The sequence below is a fragment of the Bacillus rossius genome, chromosome 15 (assembly GCF_032445375.1).
Source record: "Bacillus rossius redtenbacheri isolate Brsri chromosome 15, Brsri_v3, whole genome shotgun sequence".
Lineage (NCBI taxonomy): Eukaryota > Metazoa > Arthropoda > Insecta > Phasmatodea > Bacillidae > Bacillus > Bacillus rossius.
In genome coordinates, this window is record NC_086342.1 from 30492451 (window position 1) to 30510772 (window position 18322).

Consider the following 18322-nt stretch of genomic DNA (forward strand, 5'->3'; position numbering starts at 1 on the left):
AATGGGAAAATCATTTCGTGGACATATGTCATTGCTGGATGACACGATATGTCATAGGAAAACCTCAAGAATAGACAAGATAGATGAATACATAACATGAGAAGAACAAGCCAAAATCAACTTCTGTCAAATTCTGTGTTATCTGTTTATCTTAGTATTGGAATTATTTAGATTTCCTTATGACATCCCGTGTAATCCAACCAATGGCGTATGTCCAATAAAAATGTTTTAAATTAAGGGAAATAATAGTAAGATTGTGTAATTCCCAAACACCTGCTGGTGAACGATTCGTTGCAACGTTTTGTGATTGTGCGTATCAGCTTCATGATAAGCTCTTAACCATTTTTCAAATTACCTTGCCCTTATCATGGCGGCCGCGAACAGACTGAAGAATCAGTGAACTGCACTGTAAAATTGGTGATTTTGTATCACTGAAATAATTTGTCAGGAAAATTTTTCCAAACCATATTGGAAAAGCTGACAAAATGATGGGCAGAATTCGTCACTTGCGGTATCTTGGAACTTTAATCAACTTAATGTATACTTTCAATCTTACCATTGGAAACATCTTACCTTTTTATCATGGAATTTTTGGAAATATATAGTCCAATATTTTTTTTATCAAAACAAATTAAAAGCAGCCACTGTAAAGTGGTACATGAACTACCACCCACATACTGCTAACCGTAGCTTCACGTTCTGATCTCGATAGAAAACATGATTTTATGTAATTTACTCTGTATCAGAGGGTAAGTGTGTGCCGTATGAAGGATCCGCTGTATAATTGATCAAAATTGGGGCTTTATAGTGTTCAGGTATCACTGAAATAATTTGTCAGGAAAAATTCATTGAATCAGGATCGAAGCAGCTGTGAACTGTATTGTTTCCCAGACTATCGTTACGGAACACAATACAGAAAAAAAAAATTCTGTACCTTTACAAAAGATTCCTTTGGAAACAAGTTGCCAAAAAAAAATAGTCTGTAGTGCTACAATATAAACATTGTAACTTTATGCAAAACACGACTATGGTTAACTTGCAAATATGAAATAAGTTTTTGAAATAAAAATAATAAGTATTTCTTTCAAAAAATTGGCACATAATTTTATATTTTAATAGTTAATACTGGAAAGCAATTCAAGGAAAGGTTTACAAATAACTTAAATAATGGAGGTACTGGGACAACACAAAGCATAAATGCCTGGGTTAGAATCCGAACTCGATATTACTGTGACTGCGCGGAGCACGTAGTCTTTACATATTATCTTTGAAAGATTTGTGCAATGGGAGTGCATGACTTGATGTAAGCTTTTGGACATACGCCATTGCTGAGATTTTTTTCTGTAGAAGAAAACTAAAAAATACCCAAAAGACAAAAAACACAAATTAAGCAAACAATTGCTGTTGTCAACAGGATATAAACACCACATAATATTCCATAACAGTAATATGGTCAACAAACAAAGAAAAACAAAGAAAAATGGACGAAGAGAACGAAAAAAAACCACAAATGATGACAGCACAAAAATATTGAACCCAAAAATTTTTTATATCCTTTTGACAACAGCAATTTTTTTGCTTAATTTGTGTTTTTTTGTCTTTTGGGTATCTTTTAGTTTTCTTCTGCAGAAAAAGTGCTTAGCAATGGCGTATGTCCAAAAGCTTACGTCAAGTAACGTAGTCTTTACGTTCCGGAAAGGACTGGTACCTGGAGGTGATGGTGATGATGAGGTGGAGGAGGAGGAGTAGGAGGGGTAGGAGGAGGTTACTCGCCGTACAGGGACTTTGCTCCATTGTCACGTGTCCTGGCGTTGGTGGTGGTAGCACCGCACTCCCATACAACCACCCACACAAGGAGTCTCCCGAAATGAAATAACGACGTCCATAACGGAAGCAGCACAGCGTGTGGAGGACGAGGTGAAATAAAAGAGAGCCTGAAAAGCAGGGGGTTGACGGGACGTGAGGGTCAGGACCCGCACAAAGGTCACAAATTACCCCTGGCGCTCGCGGAGATTTGAAACCCACACGCGCGAGCGGAAAGAGGTTCCGTCCACGGCAAGGTAGGTGTGTAACGAGAGCGGAGCGTTGGGGATTGGCTGTTCTCCACCCCTTTGGCCACGCCCAATCTTCCCCGAAAGGAAGGGGAATCGAGCGGGGGGATTCAGTGTTTCAACCCTCTCACCTGAGAGTCACTTCCCCCCCCCCCCCTCTTTCCATCACTTTTCCTGCGGTAGCAGAGGCTTTCATTTATTCATTTCTGAAACTTTATTTTTTCTCCGTTCCTCCCCCCCCCCCCTCCTCCTCTTCGTCATTTTCTTCCGCGGCAGAGGCCCGAGCAATTTAAGAGCATTTTAATTAAAACGCCGTTGGGCGACCAGGTTTGTGTAGGGTGGAAGAGGGAGGAGAGGGGGGTGGCTCGCCTTCCGACGTCCGTCCTGGTTGGCGCACACGTGGCCGAGTCGGCTAGAAGCGGCCAACCGCCTGCCCCCTTTCCCCCCCCCCCCCCCCCTACACCTTGCGGGTGATTGTGGTTCTGGAGTCGTCGTGATTAACAGCTGGTCGAAGGGTCGTGCAGGCAGGCTGTTGCGCCGGCAAGAGGTGGACGACTTGATGCCCCCGCCCACCCGGGCACACACGCGGTGCGCAGAGCTCCAGGGGAAAACAACGCGATCTCAAAACTACTCAGGATATACGAGTGGGGTCTGCTTACGAAAAGCATTTAAGAGTTCGCTGAGGGCCGAAAAGTACTTTTCATTTCGGATTAAGTTTTTAAACTGTATTTTTATAAGAGTTAAAATGGCTAAAACGCATGTTTTCAGAGTAATTTTTAGGCGTAAAACAACCGGTACAGATTCTTGAAAGCACTTAAGGGACTTGCATTACACCTTTATCTTCATTTCATTTCTCGGCCTTAAAATGTTACGGTCACCGTTCAAATTACACAGTTATCCTGTGACGACGAGAAGACTGCGCGCCAGTCCAGAGGCGACACCGCGCTAGAAGCACCAGCGAGCGTCCCGCTTATCATCCCGCCTAATTAACACAGATAGCACCCCTGACTCATTAAGGCTAAAATAACATTTGTAGGAAGGCACGGCTAACCTTTGGTGGTTTTTTTGGTTGATTTCACTTGAAGTCTAATATAACACATGCAGGAAAGTACAACTAGATATTTTGGTTATTAGTTGGTGTTGTGGTAGTTGAAGTTCAGGATAACACATGTAGTTTTGGTGGTTGGATGTTGTTGATTAATGTTGTTGGTTGGTTTAGGCACAAATTTAATTCATTCAAATTTTATCACCAACCATGTTATACGACTTTGCGATTATTCCTGGTAGTTTGTACGTTATGTTGTATTTTTGAGAATTTTTTTCTTGGTATTTTATATATATATATATATATATATATATATATATATACCACACAAATAATAAACTAAAAGGATTAAATTATTTAAATCTTATAATGTTTTGTTATTATTTAAATTTCTTAAATATTTAAAAAAATTATGAAAATATAAATAGCTTTATTCAACTTATCAACAGTGCCATATTAATACGGCTAGCAAATCGGCAGATAAATATTTCACGCTAATCATTGTAGCGCAACTCAGAGCGGTAAATGTATGACACAGTTTTTTTCCTTGTTCTAGGTTACTAAATTTAAGCTTTTAAATCTATACTTGTATTATAAATATAAAGTGGAAGTTTGTTTATAAAAAAATAATATTGAAACTACTGTACTGATGTGAAAAAAGTCCAGTTTTAAATGTACACTGTCTGATGAACATAAGCTATGTTTTTTTTTTAAGTTAAGAAAAATGTTTTTAATGTTAAGATGCGTATACACAGCAGTAAACAAATGACCATAGATAGAGAAACGAGTATTCCGTTGATTTATTTTACTCCAGGCTAGAGTCGACTTGCCAATATGTAATTAAGCCTGTCGGAGTGTTCATTGGTAAAACTAAAATATATGTTATCAATACTATCGTTGTGGATGCGATAGTTAGAGTAATGATAATTTAAAAAAAAAACATTTACTACCCCATCTTATTGGACCAGAAATTTTTCAGAGTTCTAACTCACAAGTAATATTCTCTTTTCATGTTTGCGTGCTCGTGTTTTAAAAGCTGCATGGAAGCAGATATTTTTAATGTCTGCATATAATTACATTTTACCATTCTCTAAGACAGTTATAAGTAGACTATCAGTACCTTGGGGGATATAGGTTATAAAAATTAAAAAATAATAAGTAATATGTAGGTAAAATCTTATTTATTAAATTAAGAACATATTTTGTACAAAAAAACATAAACTGTACAGCAAAAACAGAAACTGCACAACAAAAACGGAAACTATACAACAAAAAACTGTAACTATACAAAAAAAATGGAAACTATAAAACAAAAAATATATGCAACAAAACAGAAAATATGTACATCAAAAACCATTTACAGAAAAAAAATTATTCGTCGCCTCCGATATAGCCATGGGGGACCGTGTGGATTCCGTTTTCACATATCCTACGCTTGTCGTCCTCCCAAGTTATGGCCAGCTTATTACTGTACTCACTGAAGAGTACATGCTGCCTCGAGCCAATGGCTCTAACACCTGCCCTCCTTGTGTGGTGGCCTTACAGGGCATCCAGGTAATCACTTTTCTCCTTGTTTACAACTGGCTCTGGGTCGTCTAGGACCCGTCAAGAGCAGCACTGCAGTCCAGTCATCAACATGTATGAGTGCTTCAAGCCACATTTGCCACCCAATGAGCCGGCGAAACATTCGTGCTCTATTTACTGATAGCAAATTTTGGCACCCGCGTCCAAAACAGCACACCACAGAAACTGGAGACTATAAATTTGTTCTACGATAGAAATTCAGCGGGAATGTTCCTAGGAGGAAAATAAAAAAAAAAAATATTTTTTTTTTTTTAATTTTGTTATTATGCGAGCAGCCTCCAACTGGACCCGGTATTTGACATGCAGACATGAAATGCAGGTGTCCAAATCCAAGCACCATGCATTTTTCAGCTGTACGTCGCCTTGCGTAAAAACCTCGTGGCGAAATGCAGGTAGAGATGTCAGCGGCTGTTTGCAGAAGGCTGGAGATGTTCAGAAGCCGGTCTGCGGAAGCCAGTATGGAATTTTTGCGGACAGTGGCATTACCGAGAGGTAGCGGTGAAATGCAAGGGTAGTGGGAGGGGGGGCAGGTGGGCTTGAAATGATGAAGAGAGCGCGACCGGGATATTTGTTTCACCGGCGAGCGCAGATTTCCCACATCTTCGCACGCGAAAAAAAAAAAAAAAAAAAAAATTAAAAAGCACACCACCGAATGAAATATACCGGTAGGAAGGCTTGTGGGGTGAAGGAGTGTGGGAGGAAATGTACGTAACTCCGTAAAAAAAAAAAAAAAAAACAGAGCCCAGCGAGGAGGGAGGAGTATGTGTGTGCCGTGCGTTTGGTGTGTGTGTGTGAGCGGCATACTCCTGGTAGGTATGTAGGTAGAAAAAGTGTTGTTTTTTTTTGGGTGGAGGGGTGGGTGTAGGGGGTTGAGGGTCCGTGACTGTCCACTCTAACTTTTGTGCACACAAAAAAAATATATGCTCAGCTTGGCGTGCTGGTGACGGGACAGACAACGTTTCGCGCGCGACGCAGAAATGACTGGAGCTCTCGCACTCTTCATATTAATTAGTTATACGAAAACACACGCATATATATTTATATTTTCGTCGCTCGCCTCGTCACACGACCCCGGAGGGACCGCGCGCGCACAAAGGCCCGCTGCACGCACGGGCGCGCGCGGAGAGACGTCCTGACAGCAGTCTCTCCGAGCACCGTACACCACCGACCCTGCTCTTCACGGAGTGAAGCTCGTTAGAACACCTGTCCCGCCGACCCGACTTCTCCTGCGCTCACGAGCGACGCGTTTTCTAATCATATTCCAGGAACACACATCGCGTGCGTTTCTTTTTTTTTTTTTTTAAATGCCACGAACCACGTGCGAACGGGCTGAATAATAAAGTGTTCTAGGCGACACCTTTGATATTAACTTGGACAACACGGTAGCAAAATTATTAGATTACGGCTTGTCTTTTGAAACGAATCTAAATTGCGAACAGCAAGTAACATGACACCACTATACCTTTAAAAACGCCAAATAATTTAAGTGCTACAATAATTCTGTTAAATGCGGTTACCGTTATTTAGTGACGCCTGACATTGAAAAAACACCCAGATTTTTATTTTGAATAAAAAGATTCTTCAAGCTTAATTTTTTTTTACCGGAAGCCATTTTCTTGTGACATATGGGTAAGGTTTATTTTCTGGAAAAACTGGTGTTATTTGTTTTGAAAGTTGGTTTTGTGATTTAGTTTTCATAGGGTTAGCAACAATTTTTGTATCCGATGTTAGTGAAAAAATAAATATTTTTTAAATCTCAAGTGTTACTGTCAGCTAGGCAAACAGCGAAATTATGCGGGGTGGGGTGGGGAGGGGACAGTCACAGCTTTTGTTCAGAAACTTTTCCAACTTTGGGCTAATTTGTTCTGGAAAAATTGGAGAACCAAAAACAAAGGTAATTGGACCGATATTGTAAACCAGATAGCCTACTCCAGATCAGCGTATCTATGTCTTAACGCTGTCACCTCTCTTGCCAAGTCATTAACGGCGCGGATAGCCACTTGAAATATGAATCATGGAAGTTAGCGTGTTGTTGCTATACAAGCCCGGAATTACACAATATTTTCTCGCTAATTTGAGTCATGACGTCAGAAAACCATTTGCGAATATTTAAAAAAAAATTTTTAAAAGTCAGCTAGTCTTTCAGTATGTATATGAAAGTGATGTGTATTATCTAACCTTGGTTAACGATCAAATTCATGTTTTCTCATGTTGCAAATGCACATATAGTACGAATCTAGGACACGAATTTAACGTAAAAATTCTTTAAAATTTAAAATAATGCCGAGCGTGATAAATATACGCAAGTTGTCTTTTCATCTAAGTTTCTGGGCGTGAATCACACGTAGTTTCCGCATCCGCCGCTAGAATTCGCTGCCGGAGCAACTACGTTGACTGTTCATTCATTCGAATTGTAGAGCAAAACGGCTCCGATAAAAGACTTGAAAAACTTTTTAAACCCTGACTTTGGATCCTAATTTGGACAAGGGTATTTTATTTAAGAACGGCCCATCTTGTTAAAATTAATCAAACAGTTAATAATTCAAAGTTTACATTTGGCTTTGTGAACTTTCGTTTGCGCCATCCGCTACATATTCCAGCATCGTGGTAAATATACGACTTTCAATCCATTCAAGAAATTACTCCCACCAAATACCGTGTACCGACAGCTAAGACGTTACACATCAAAAATTACCCGATACAATAACGATGTGAATAATCTTAAATGCATTGCTTATACAAGGACAATTTATTGTATTGGACGAATACGTATTTTCATAAGACTATTTTAGGAAGGATGTCGCTACATTACATGTTGAAACTCAATAATTTTGGGTTGTGTGAAAAGAGTCCTTCTGGCTGTACTGTGTTGAAAATTATGTTGTTTTATATACACACTTATAATCGAATTGGTACAACCCTTTGAAGTACGCGTGGGGTTAAAATTAATAATACTGATATATATATATATATATATAGGTATATATATATTTAAAATATATGAAATGCGAAATATTTACATGAGCAAAAAATAAAAAAATAAAAAAAATAATTATTTGCGAGACCCAGAATAGTGTGAACAAACTTAAATTGTCACGTGTATGGTCTCATCATCGTAAATCTTTAATATAAAATATTTTATATATTTATTTTTAATTTGGGTGTACGTCATTGTTTGCTATATATGGACATTAATTTCATTTAAGAGTTTAAGAGAAATTTAGCTAACATAAAATATTTGAGTTTTCAAATAAAAATTGGCAGAAGTACTGAAAACACTGACAGTAAAATTTGGCTCTATTAATAGATAAAGCGTTCGCGAAGTCTGTCAGGATTTCGAAATCACGTACCCGGTCCAACTTTAAAAAAATATATATATATATATATATATATGTATAGCTGGGCGAGTGGTTCGTGAGAGGAAGGCCGTCCGTCCTGGATGATCAGCGAGACGAGCAGGATCCACTCTGGTTGGATCAAACCGCGCGTATGGTGATCACAATCCACGAATCTCTTTCTCTCCATCCCGTGGAGCTGAAGGCGAAGGATGTCCGTGGGCGATGGTCGGTGAAGGATAGGGTTCCACCGAGCCGTCGTCGTTCCAGAAGGGGTGAGGCGGTGAAGTGTGTGTGAGAGAGAGAGAGAAGTAAGACAGTGTGCAAACAACCGCGCTGCCGGAAACGTGGATTAAAATTTGTAATTTTAATCACGTCGACAAACGCGAAAAGGATGGCTTGCGCGTTTCAAGTAAGAGAGGGGGTGTGGTGGTGTGTGCGTGTGTGCGGGAAAGTTAGGGGTTGTTGCAGGGTTGGTGGTGGTGGGTTGGAGAGGGGATGCCAACGCGTTACGAGGGCTTGTTCGCTTTCGGAGGGGGGGGAGGAGAATAGCAGACGCACGAGACCGCGAACATTAATACCGGCGCGGCCCGAAAACTCCTGCGCGGACGTCTGCACGGACTGTCGGGTGGTGTGTGCGCTTTTTTTTCATCACGCTTCGAGACTTCCGAGCGTTGCTCCGATGCCCGGCTACCGCTCCATTCCGTATCCCCACACCCCGGGGACTGCGTGCAACCACTTGCGCTGGAACTGATGTGAAAGCCCTCCTCCCGACACGAAACAACGAAAACCCGTCGTCGATCTCACGGCACACACGCTTCAGACACGAAACCATCTCAACTACTGCAGATACACTGTTAAAAATTTCCACCTTCAATTTATACTGTGCTAATTTAGCAATTTATTTTAAAATGTGGCAAATTAAAAAAAAATTACATATTAAGTTAGCAAATTTTTTTTTTTTAGCAATGTGAATAGTCAAATTTCCCCGATTAAAAATTTTTGCCGCCTAAGTCGTGCAAATAATTTTTGCCCCCAAAAGTATAGCATGTTTGATTTTATTTTGAATTGTCATCAATAGCAGCGTTATTTATATAAAAAAATCCTAGTTACACTCTCTAATATTTGGTACAGAAAAAATGCTTGTAACTTGAAAAGTATGACCGAATTTGAATTTTTGTTTTTGAAAGACGCTGGTTAAAAATTATCCAGGGATCTTCGTAAAGTTACAGCTATCTTCAGAAATGTAGATACGTTCACTGAGTTAACTTTCTTTGAATACGAATCCTAAACAATATCCAAGAATAGTCTTGGTATATTAACAAACCTTTAAAAACTTGTTTAGAACACTCTTATTTCGTCTACGTGCGTGTCTCTATTTTTTTGTAAATAACGTAACATACAACCCGGAAATAAAAAAAAAACACATCTTAGTTTCTACGAAGATTCAGTTATTTGAAATTACAAAGAACATTTCGTTTATTTGAGGTTGATTCTTCGATTAAAAGTCCGTACATTTACGGTAATTTCTAACAGTGTATATAACATCCGACTGCAAATATTCGGTGAGATTCGCGGTAGTTCCAACAGTTTCATATTCTGTACCCCAGGAAGTAAAAGACACCTCGTCATAAAAATTTTAATGTTATCAGGGGGAAAGTTTTTTCCAGCCGTGTCCATGTTGTTTTCACCTACGAACGAAACTGAACACGCGTTCACTATGACCGTTCACAGTGCCCTAAACCAGTATATAAGAGCCGACGTGTTACCACATATCATGAAAATTATTGTAGGGCTACATGGTGTCTCCTGTACAGTATATATCACAGATTTATAAAGCGTACGACCGACTCTTGTGAAAACCATGTCATGGTAAATGGCTTTGAACAAATAATCTCACAGAAGTGTAATGGGATAAGTTACATAGATAAGTTAGGAGTGTATTACAAACCACGAGTAAGTGTGAAGTTCTGTGGCAGCAGCCGAAGTGACGTCCATTGAACGTCTTGAGTGTTAATGATAAAAAAAATTCTGTTCTTTAACAACAATTTCCTTTTTGGAAACCAGTTGCCAAGAAAATTAGTTTGTAATACTACAGGACAGATATCGTAACTTTATGCAACATATTACTATGGTTATTATTGCATTTATAAATAGTTTTTTTTAGATAATAATGTATATTTCTTACGAAAAAGACATATAATATTATATTTTATCGTTGATTCATTCAAGCATGATTTTTTAAGCAGTGGAAAAAATAAACAAATATCCAAAAATTTTATTTAATTTTATTATATCATGCGTATTATAGGAGAATTTTTTCTAAAAAGATACTGAGGGAATGGTTTACAAATAACTTTTATTATTAGAGTTAATAAGACAACACAAAGCTTAAATGCACGGGAAAGAATCTGAATCCAGTGTTACTGCAAACACTCTTTTGTAGCGAAACAGTTGTGTTCAAGAAAATATACAAATATACAATTTTACATGATTATTTCTGTTTTATTAAAAAAAAAGTCAGTGTACATATGTCAGCTAGTGAGTGGCTGTAGCCGTGAGCCCTGGTAGTGTGTGAAACATTGCAGAGTACAGAGTGTAGTGTTGCACGTGACAGCGAGCAGAGTGGCGCAGCTTGTGAGAGTGTGTGTTGGCTCGGTGCTGCAGGGCTGCTGAAGGGCTCGACGGCACAGGAGCCGTGCCACAGGGCGCTGCAGAGTACAGAGTGTAGTGTTGCACGTGACAGCGAGCAGAGTGGCGCAGCTTGTGAGAGTGTGTGTTGGCGCGGTGCTGCAGGGCTGCTGAAGGGCTCGACGGCACAGGAGCCGTGCCACAGGGCGCCGCAGAGTACAGAGTGTAGTGTTGCACGTGACAGCGAGCAGAGTGGCGCAGCTTGTGAGAGTGTGTGTTGGCTCGGTGCTGCAGGGCTGCTGAAGGGCTCGACGGCACAGGAGCCGTGCCACAGGGCGCTGCAGAGTACAGAGTGTAGTGTTGCACGTGACAGCGAGCAGAGTGGCGCAGCTTGTGAGAGTGTGTGTTGGCGCGGTGCTGCAGGGCTGCTGAAGGGCTCGACGGCACAGGAGCCGTGCCACAGGGCGCCGCAGAGTACAGAGTGTAGTGTTGCACGTGACAGCGAGCAGAGTGGCGCAGCTTGTGAGAGTGTGTGTTGGCTCGGTGCTGCAGGGCTGCTGAAGGGCTCGACGGCACAGGAGCCGTGCCACAGGGCGCCGCAGAGTACAGAGTGTAGTGTTGCACGTGACAGCGAGCAGAGTGGCGCAGCTTGTGAGAGTGTGTGTTGGCTCGGTGCTGCAGGGCTGCTGAAGGGCTCGACGGCACAGGAGCCGTGCCACAGGGCGCTGCAGAGTACAGAGTGTAGTGTTGCACGTGACAGCGAGCAGAGTGGCGCAGCTTGTGAGAGTGTGTGTTGGCGCGGTGCTGCAGGGCTGCTGAAGGGCTCGACGGCACAGGAGCCGTGCCACAGGGCGCTGCAGAGTACAGAGTGTAGTGTTGCACGTGACAGCGAGCAGAGTGGCGCAGCTTGTGAGAGTGTGTGTTGGCTCGGTGCTGCAGGGCTGCTGAAGGGCTCGACGGCACAGGAGCCGTGCCACAGGGCGCTGCAGAGTACAGAGTGTAGTGTTGCACGTGACAGCGAGCAGAGTGGCGCAGCTTGTGAGAGTGTGTGTTGGCGCGGTGCTGCAGGGCTGCTGAAGGGCTCGACGGCACAGGAGCCGTGCCACAGGGCGCTGCAGAGTACAGAGTGTAGTGTTGCACGTGACAGCGAGCAGAGTGGCGCAGCTTGTGAGAGTGTGTGTTGGCGCGGTGCTGCAGGGCTGCTGAAGGGCTCGACGGCGCAGGAGCCGTGCCACAGGGCGCTGCAGAGTACAGAGTGTAGTGTTGCACGTGACAGCGAGCAGAGTGGCGCAGCTTGTGAGAGTGTGTGTTGGCTCGGTGCTGCAGGGCTGCTGAAGGGCTCGACGGCACAGGAGCCGTGCCACAGGGCGCTGCAGAGTACAGAGTGTAGTGTTGCACGTGACAGCGAGCAGAGTGGCGCAGCTTGTGAGAGTGTGTGTTGGCGCGGTGCTGCAGGGCTGCTGAAGGGCTCGACGGCGCAGGAGCCGTGCCACAGGGCGCTGCAGAGTACAGAGTGTAGTGTTGCACGTGACAGCGAGCAGAGTGGCGCAGCTTGTGAGAGTGTGTGTTGGCTCGGTGCTGCAGGGCTGCTGAAGGGCTCGACGGCACAGGAGCCGTGCCACAGGGCGCTGCAGAGTACAGAGTGTAGTGTTGCACGTGACAGCGAGCAGAGTGGCGCAGCTTGTGAGAGTGTGTGTTGGCTCGGTGCTGCAGGGCTGCTGAAGGGCTCGACGGCACAGGAGCCGTGCCACAGGGCGCTGCAGAGTACAGAGTGTAGTGTTGCACGTGACAGCGAGCAGAGTGGCGCAGCTTGTGAGAGTGTGTGTTGGCGCGGTGCTGCAGGGCTGCTGAAGGGCTCGACGGCACAGGAGCCGTGCCACAGGGCGCCGCAGAGTACAGAGTGTAGTGTTGCACGTGACAGCGAGCAGAGTGGCGCAGCTTGTGAGAGTGTGTGTTGGCTCGGTGCTGCAGGGCTGCTGAAGGGCTCGACGGCACAGGAGCCGTGCCACAGGGCGCTGCAGAGTACAGAGTATAGTGTTGCACGTGACAGCGAGCAGAGTGGCGCAGCTTGTGAGAGTGTGTGTTGGCGCGGTGCTGCAGGGCTGCTGAAGGGCTCGACGGCACAGGAGCCGTGCCACAGGGCGCCGCAGAGTACAGAGTGTAGTGTTGCACGTGACAGCGAGCAGAGTGGCGCAGCTTGTGAGAGTGTGTGTTGGCTCGGTGCTGCAGGGCTGCTGAAGGGCTCGACGGCACAGGAGCCGTGCCACAGGGCGCCGCAGAGTACAGAGTGTAGTGTTGCACGTGACAGCGAGCAGAGTGGCGCAGCTTGTGAGAGTGTGTGTTGGCTCGGTGCTGCAGGGCTGCTGAAGGGCTCGACGGCACAGGAGCCGTGCCACAGGGCGCTGCAGAGTACAGAGTGTAGTGTTGCACGTGACAGCGAGCAGAGTGGCGCAGCTTGTGAGAGTGTGTGTTGGCGCGGTGCTGCAGGGCTGCTGAAGGGCTCGACGGCACAGGAGCCGTGCCACAGGGCGCTGCAGAGTACAGAGTGTAGTGTTGCACGTGACAGCGAGCAGAGTGGCGCAGCTTGTGAGAGTGTGTGTTGGCTCGGTGCTGCAGGGCTGCTGAAGGGCTCGACGGCACAGGAGCCGTGCCACAGGGCGCTGCAGAGTACAGAGTGTAGTGTTGCACGTGACAGCGAGCAGAGTGGCGCAGCTTGTGAGAGTGTGTGTTGGCGCGGTGCTGCAGGGCTGCTGAAGGGCTCGACGGCGCAGGAGCCGTGCCACAGGGCGCTGCAGAGTACAGAGTGTAGTGTTGCACGTGACAGCGAGCAGAGTGGCGCAGCTTGTGAGAGTGTGTGTTGGCGCGGTGCTGCAGGGCTGCTGAAGGGCTCGACGGCGCAGGAGCCGTGCCACAGGGCGCTGCAGAGTACAGAGTGTAGTGTTGCACGTGACAGCGAGCAGAGTGGCGCAGCTTGTGAGAGTGTGTGTTGGCGCGGTGCTGCAGGGCTGCTGAAGGGCTCGACGGCGCAGGAGCCGTGCCACAGGGCGCCGCAGAGTACAGAGTGTAGTGTTGCACGTGACAGCGAGCAGAGTGGCGCAGCTTGTGAGAGTGTGTGTTGGCGCGGTGCTGCAGGGCTGCTGAAGGGCTCGACGGCACAGGAGCCGTGCCACAGGGCGCTGCAGAGTACAGAGTGTAGTGTTGCACGTGACAGCGAGCAGAGTGGCGCAGCTTGTGAGAGTGTGTGTTGGCGCGGTGCTGCAGGGCTGCTGAAGGGCTCGACGGCACAGGAGCCGTGCCACAGGGCGCTGCAGAGTACAGAGTGTAGTGTTGCACGTGACAGCGAGCAGAGTGGCGCAGCTTGTGAGAGTGTGTGTTGGCGCGGTGCTGCAGGGCTGCTGAAGGGCTCGACGGCACAGGAGCCGTGCCACAGGGCGCTGCAGAGTACAGAGTGTAGTGTTGCACGTGACAGCGAGCAGAGTGGCGCAGCTTGTGAGAGTGTGTGTTGGCGCGGTGCTGCAGGGCTGCTGAAGGGCTCGACGGCACAGGAGCCGTGCCACAGGGCGCTGCAGAGTACAGAGTGTAGTGTTGCACGTGACAGCGAGCAGAGTGGCGCAGCTTGTGAGAGTGTGTGTTGGCGCGGTGCTGCAGGGCTGCTGAAGGGCTCGACGGCGCAGGAGCCGTGCCACAGGGCGGCGCCCGCGGAGCGCCCCAAGACGCTGCGGCGGCTGCGCAGCGTGTACGAGAGCGCTGCGACGCCCGGCTGCAGGCTGGACGGGCCGGAGGACGCCGCCGCCGTGGTGTGCCGGCGGGCGCCGCCTCCGTCGTCGCGCGGGGGCGGCGCGGCGGCGGCGCCGGGGGCGGCGGACAAGTCATTGTCCATCCTCAGCCCCTTCGACGAGCAGGAGGAGTGGGCCAAGATATCCGAGATCATGGCGTCCTTCGGCAGCGACTTCGTGCGGGACTCGCTGTTCGTGAGCGAGCTGGAGCGCGAGTTCCAGAGCAGACTGGGTGCGTCCCCCTTGTTGCATAGCTCGAGTGCCTTTGCACAATATGAATGGTATATTAAGCTTTCATCAAAAGCTTTTGTAACCACCTAACTATATAAACATATGTGTATTCACATAATTCAAACACGCTTTTAAATGACACACAGGGCTCTCAAGAAATTTGACATCCAAGAACCTTGTAGCCTAATATATTTCCAGTCTGTCGAATTCGACGTATTGTTAAAAAATGACCTTTGAAGTTATGAGACTGAAGTGTTATAATAAAAATCTTTAACCTTAAGAGATGCATTTCATGTTTCATGTTTTCTTCATTGAACGTAGAACTGGTTCCTAACACAAGAATCCTTACACACTAAACAGCAGAAACCAAAATCTCTAAATTGAGGTCTTCTAAAATGGATTTGGTGCAAGGGTAAAACTCGTGTGTTTTTGATTTATATACACCTAATATTTTATCTTTATTTTTTGTCGCTGAAATGACCCAAAAGCTAATACCCACATAACTTATATGATTTTGTATTTTAAATTTCACTATTTTGGTTTATTATACTTATTTTCATCCATTAAATTTCCTGCCTCAGCCACTTTTGACATTTATGATCTATCGACTTCCAACAGTCCATGGAATGGGTGAGGGTGAGTAAATCATTGTGGAGCAGAGGTGGACTGCAATAGTCGGGGAAACTGCTACATCACGTAAAGCGCTCTTCATCACCATCTTTGGCAGCCCAGCGCCAAGTCTTGAAAGTTTGGATATATATAGAGATAAACTTACAGGTACGAAACTCGTAATCTCATCCTTGATGCTATGCATAAATTTATCACACACGTTATTTTTGTGGTTACTGATCAAGTTATCGGTATCTTCATCCGTTTGCTACCGCACTCCTTGGACTTCTATGCTTATCAATAGATCCCCTTAACTAACAAGTCTTTAATTCATTTTCTCATCATATCTTCATGTTTATTTAACTTTTCAAATGACACCTTTTACTTTCATCACGTTTACTATGATGTGCAGTCCTGAATGACGTTAATATTTCCAAAGTTTTTCCAACCATCAATTCACTTCTTCGCGTCAGTCATCATCTCTAGCTTCTGCCTTCGCCAATAAATCTCAGGTACATCAGTTTTGCCATGTTTTCGCCCGAAAAAAAAACATTCCAAAGACTTCAGTTCTCTTTCTTTTTGTAATACCAGTGAGAAATAATTTTATAGTATTTCATTAGATGCTTCATTCTATACACACCTAGATGTCCAAGTTTCCGAACAATTTCTTACCTTAATTGATATGATATTAATGTTCCCTTTTTATGCCTTTTGCCTTAGCGGAATGTCTTATAAACTAGTAACGACTAAATATATTAACTGCTGAGTTTGGGGTCAAACACGAGTCTAGTTGTAGAGTGAAATATTCTAAACAGCTATAATTCACTTAAGTGTCTGTGTTTTATTCATTTAATCTTGTTCTTCAAAAGGCTATATTACATTCACTGTCTACCCGAAAGTTTAACAGGAATATTGAGTTTTGAAGACCGCCCTTCGAAATGACGACTATAGAGCAGCCTGAATTCTTTTAGTGGTATAGGTATATATACATTTAGAATGTTCCATAACTAAACGTCAAGCCGAGAAACAATAGATAGAATATAAATTAAAAAATTAAAAAATGTGTCGTAGTTGTCAAACTATTGAATTTTCTTCAAACGTTTTTTAATCCCCACCTTGCACTAAATTATTAGATACTGTGACTTAAAAATTTTTTCTATCCAATATCCTTACCATTGGTAAAATTAAAAATATCAACCATGCTATATTTTTGAGGGGAAACAAAAATAGTTGAATTGGGAAATTTAACTAGTCATACTGTAAAAAAAAAATACTGTGCTAGTTTAGCAATTTATTTGAAAATGTGGCAAATCAAAAAAAAATAACATATTAAGTTAGAAATTTTTTTTTAACATGTGAATAGTCAAATTTCCCCGATTAAAAATTTTTGCCGCCTAAGTCGTGCAAATAATTTTTGCCCCAAAAGTATAGCATGTTAGATTTTATTTTGAATTGTTATCAATAGCAGCGTTATTTATAAAAAAATCCTAGTTATATTCTCTAATATTTGGTACAGAAAAAATGCTTGTAACTTGAAAAGTATGACCTATTTTGAATTTTGGTTTTTGATTCAGAACCGTAATTAATAGGCTTATCATCTGTTCTCAGCTTGACATTTTGTTATGAGACATCCTGATACATATGTGTGTGCATGCATGTTGGGAAACGTTGACTAAAATACAACAACATGCTTAAGAATAAATTACCGTTGAAACCAAATGTCTTGGTAGTTGTCAGAAATTAATGTACGAGGGTTATTTTTTTTTCAACCTCCGATCGGCTGTAATAAAAAAACGGGAATGAATTGGGAAATTATCTTAATGTCAAAAGAAACGTACATCTTTACTCTATTTTTCCACATAATCACCGTGCAGATTGAGGCATTTGTCGTACCCATGCACCAGCTTTCCAATACCCTCTGCATAAAATGATGCCTCCTGCCTATTCAGCCACGTTTAAACAGTGCCCTGCAGTGTGATTACAGTTTCATTTCTCCATGGCATGCCCATTAATCGATACCCTAATCGCTCGTACACGAATCGAAACGTCTCGTAGTGTTTACCCCCTTCCACCAACCATGTGGAGCGGCCAACTTACACCTCAGTTGTGTTTGATGACCCTCCTTACAGTCCGGATTTGGCACCGAGTGACTATCACCTTTTCCCCACGTTGAAAAAGTGGCTTGGAGGACGACGCTTCAACACCAATGATGAACTGCAGAGCACTGTTAAAACGTGGCTGAATAGGCAGGAGGCATCATTTTATGCAGAGGGTATTGGAAAGCTGGTGCATCGGTACGACAAATGCCTCAATCTGCACGGTGATTATGTGGAAAAATAGAAAAGATGTACGTTTCTTTTGACATTAAAATAATTTCCCAATTCAGTCCCGTTTTTTTTATTACAGCCGATCGGAGGTTGAAAAAAAAATAACCCTCGTATATTTGTGATGGACATAGGAGAAACTGATACATGCACAAATAATTGATTAGTTCCTTATGGGTACAATATTGTATTAATAAATAATATATAATTTTTTTAAATAATGGGCACGACGAGAAATTTGTATCTTACTTCCTTACTTTTAGAAGCCCTAGTCAGTATTTGATATGCTTCCGTAAGCAACTGCTGGACAAAATTTACGAAATGAATGTTCACTCCAGCAAATGAAAGAAGCTAAATCTTGTGCCTTGTTGAGCTATAGATTAAATCTGTACTGTAAACTATCCAGACTTGATGTAAGCTTTTGGACATACGCCATTGCTAAACTATCCTATTTAGCAAAAATGTGAAATACATAAAATTGGGGATATGAACCTATGCTTTACCTTGAATTTGAACTCCAAATATCTCGCACTACAACTTGTACCAACCAACTATGTCACAAGAATTCGATTTTCGGAATGATGACTTGCTGAGTGATTTTATTTGAAACTGTTCAGACACAAATTCGAAATTCTTTAACATAGAACATAGATATGCTAGAATGATATTGACAGCCTAAATCGCAACAGTTATATGAAAAAGTAAAAAAAAAAACTCAGTGAAATATAAAATAGCA

At 43.6% G+C, this 18322-nt stretch overlaps 1 protein-coding gene across 1 annotated transcript in view; it reads left to right on the forward strand.

Annotated features, from left to right (window-relative positions):
* LOC134539392 (ankyrin repeat and sterile alpha motif domain-containing protein 1B) overlaps positions 1-18322 on the forward strand; it is a 372811-nt gene that overhangs the window by 314207 nt on the left and 40282 nt on the right. The window contains exon 11 of the mRNA XM_063381388.1: positions 14295-14654. Within this exon, the coding sequence (XP_063237458.1) occupies positions 14295-14654 (360 nt within the window). The remainder of the gene's footprint in view (positions 1-14294; positions 14655-18322) is intronic.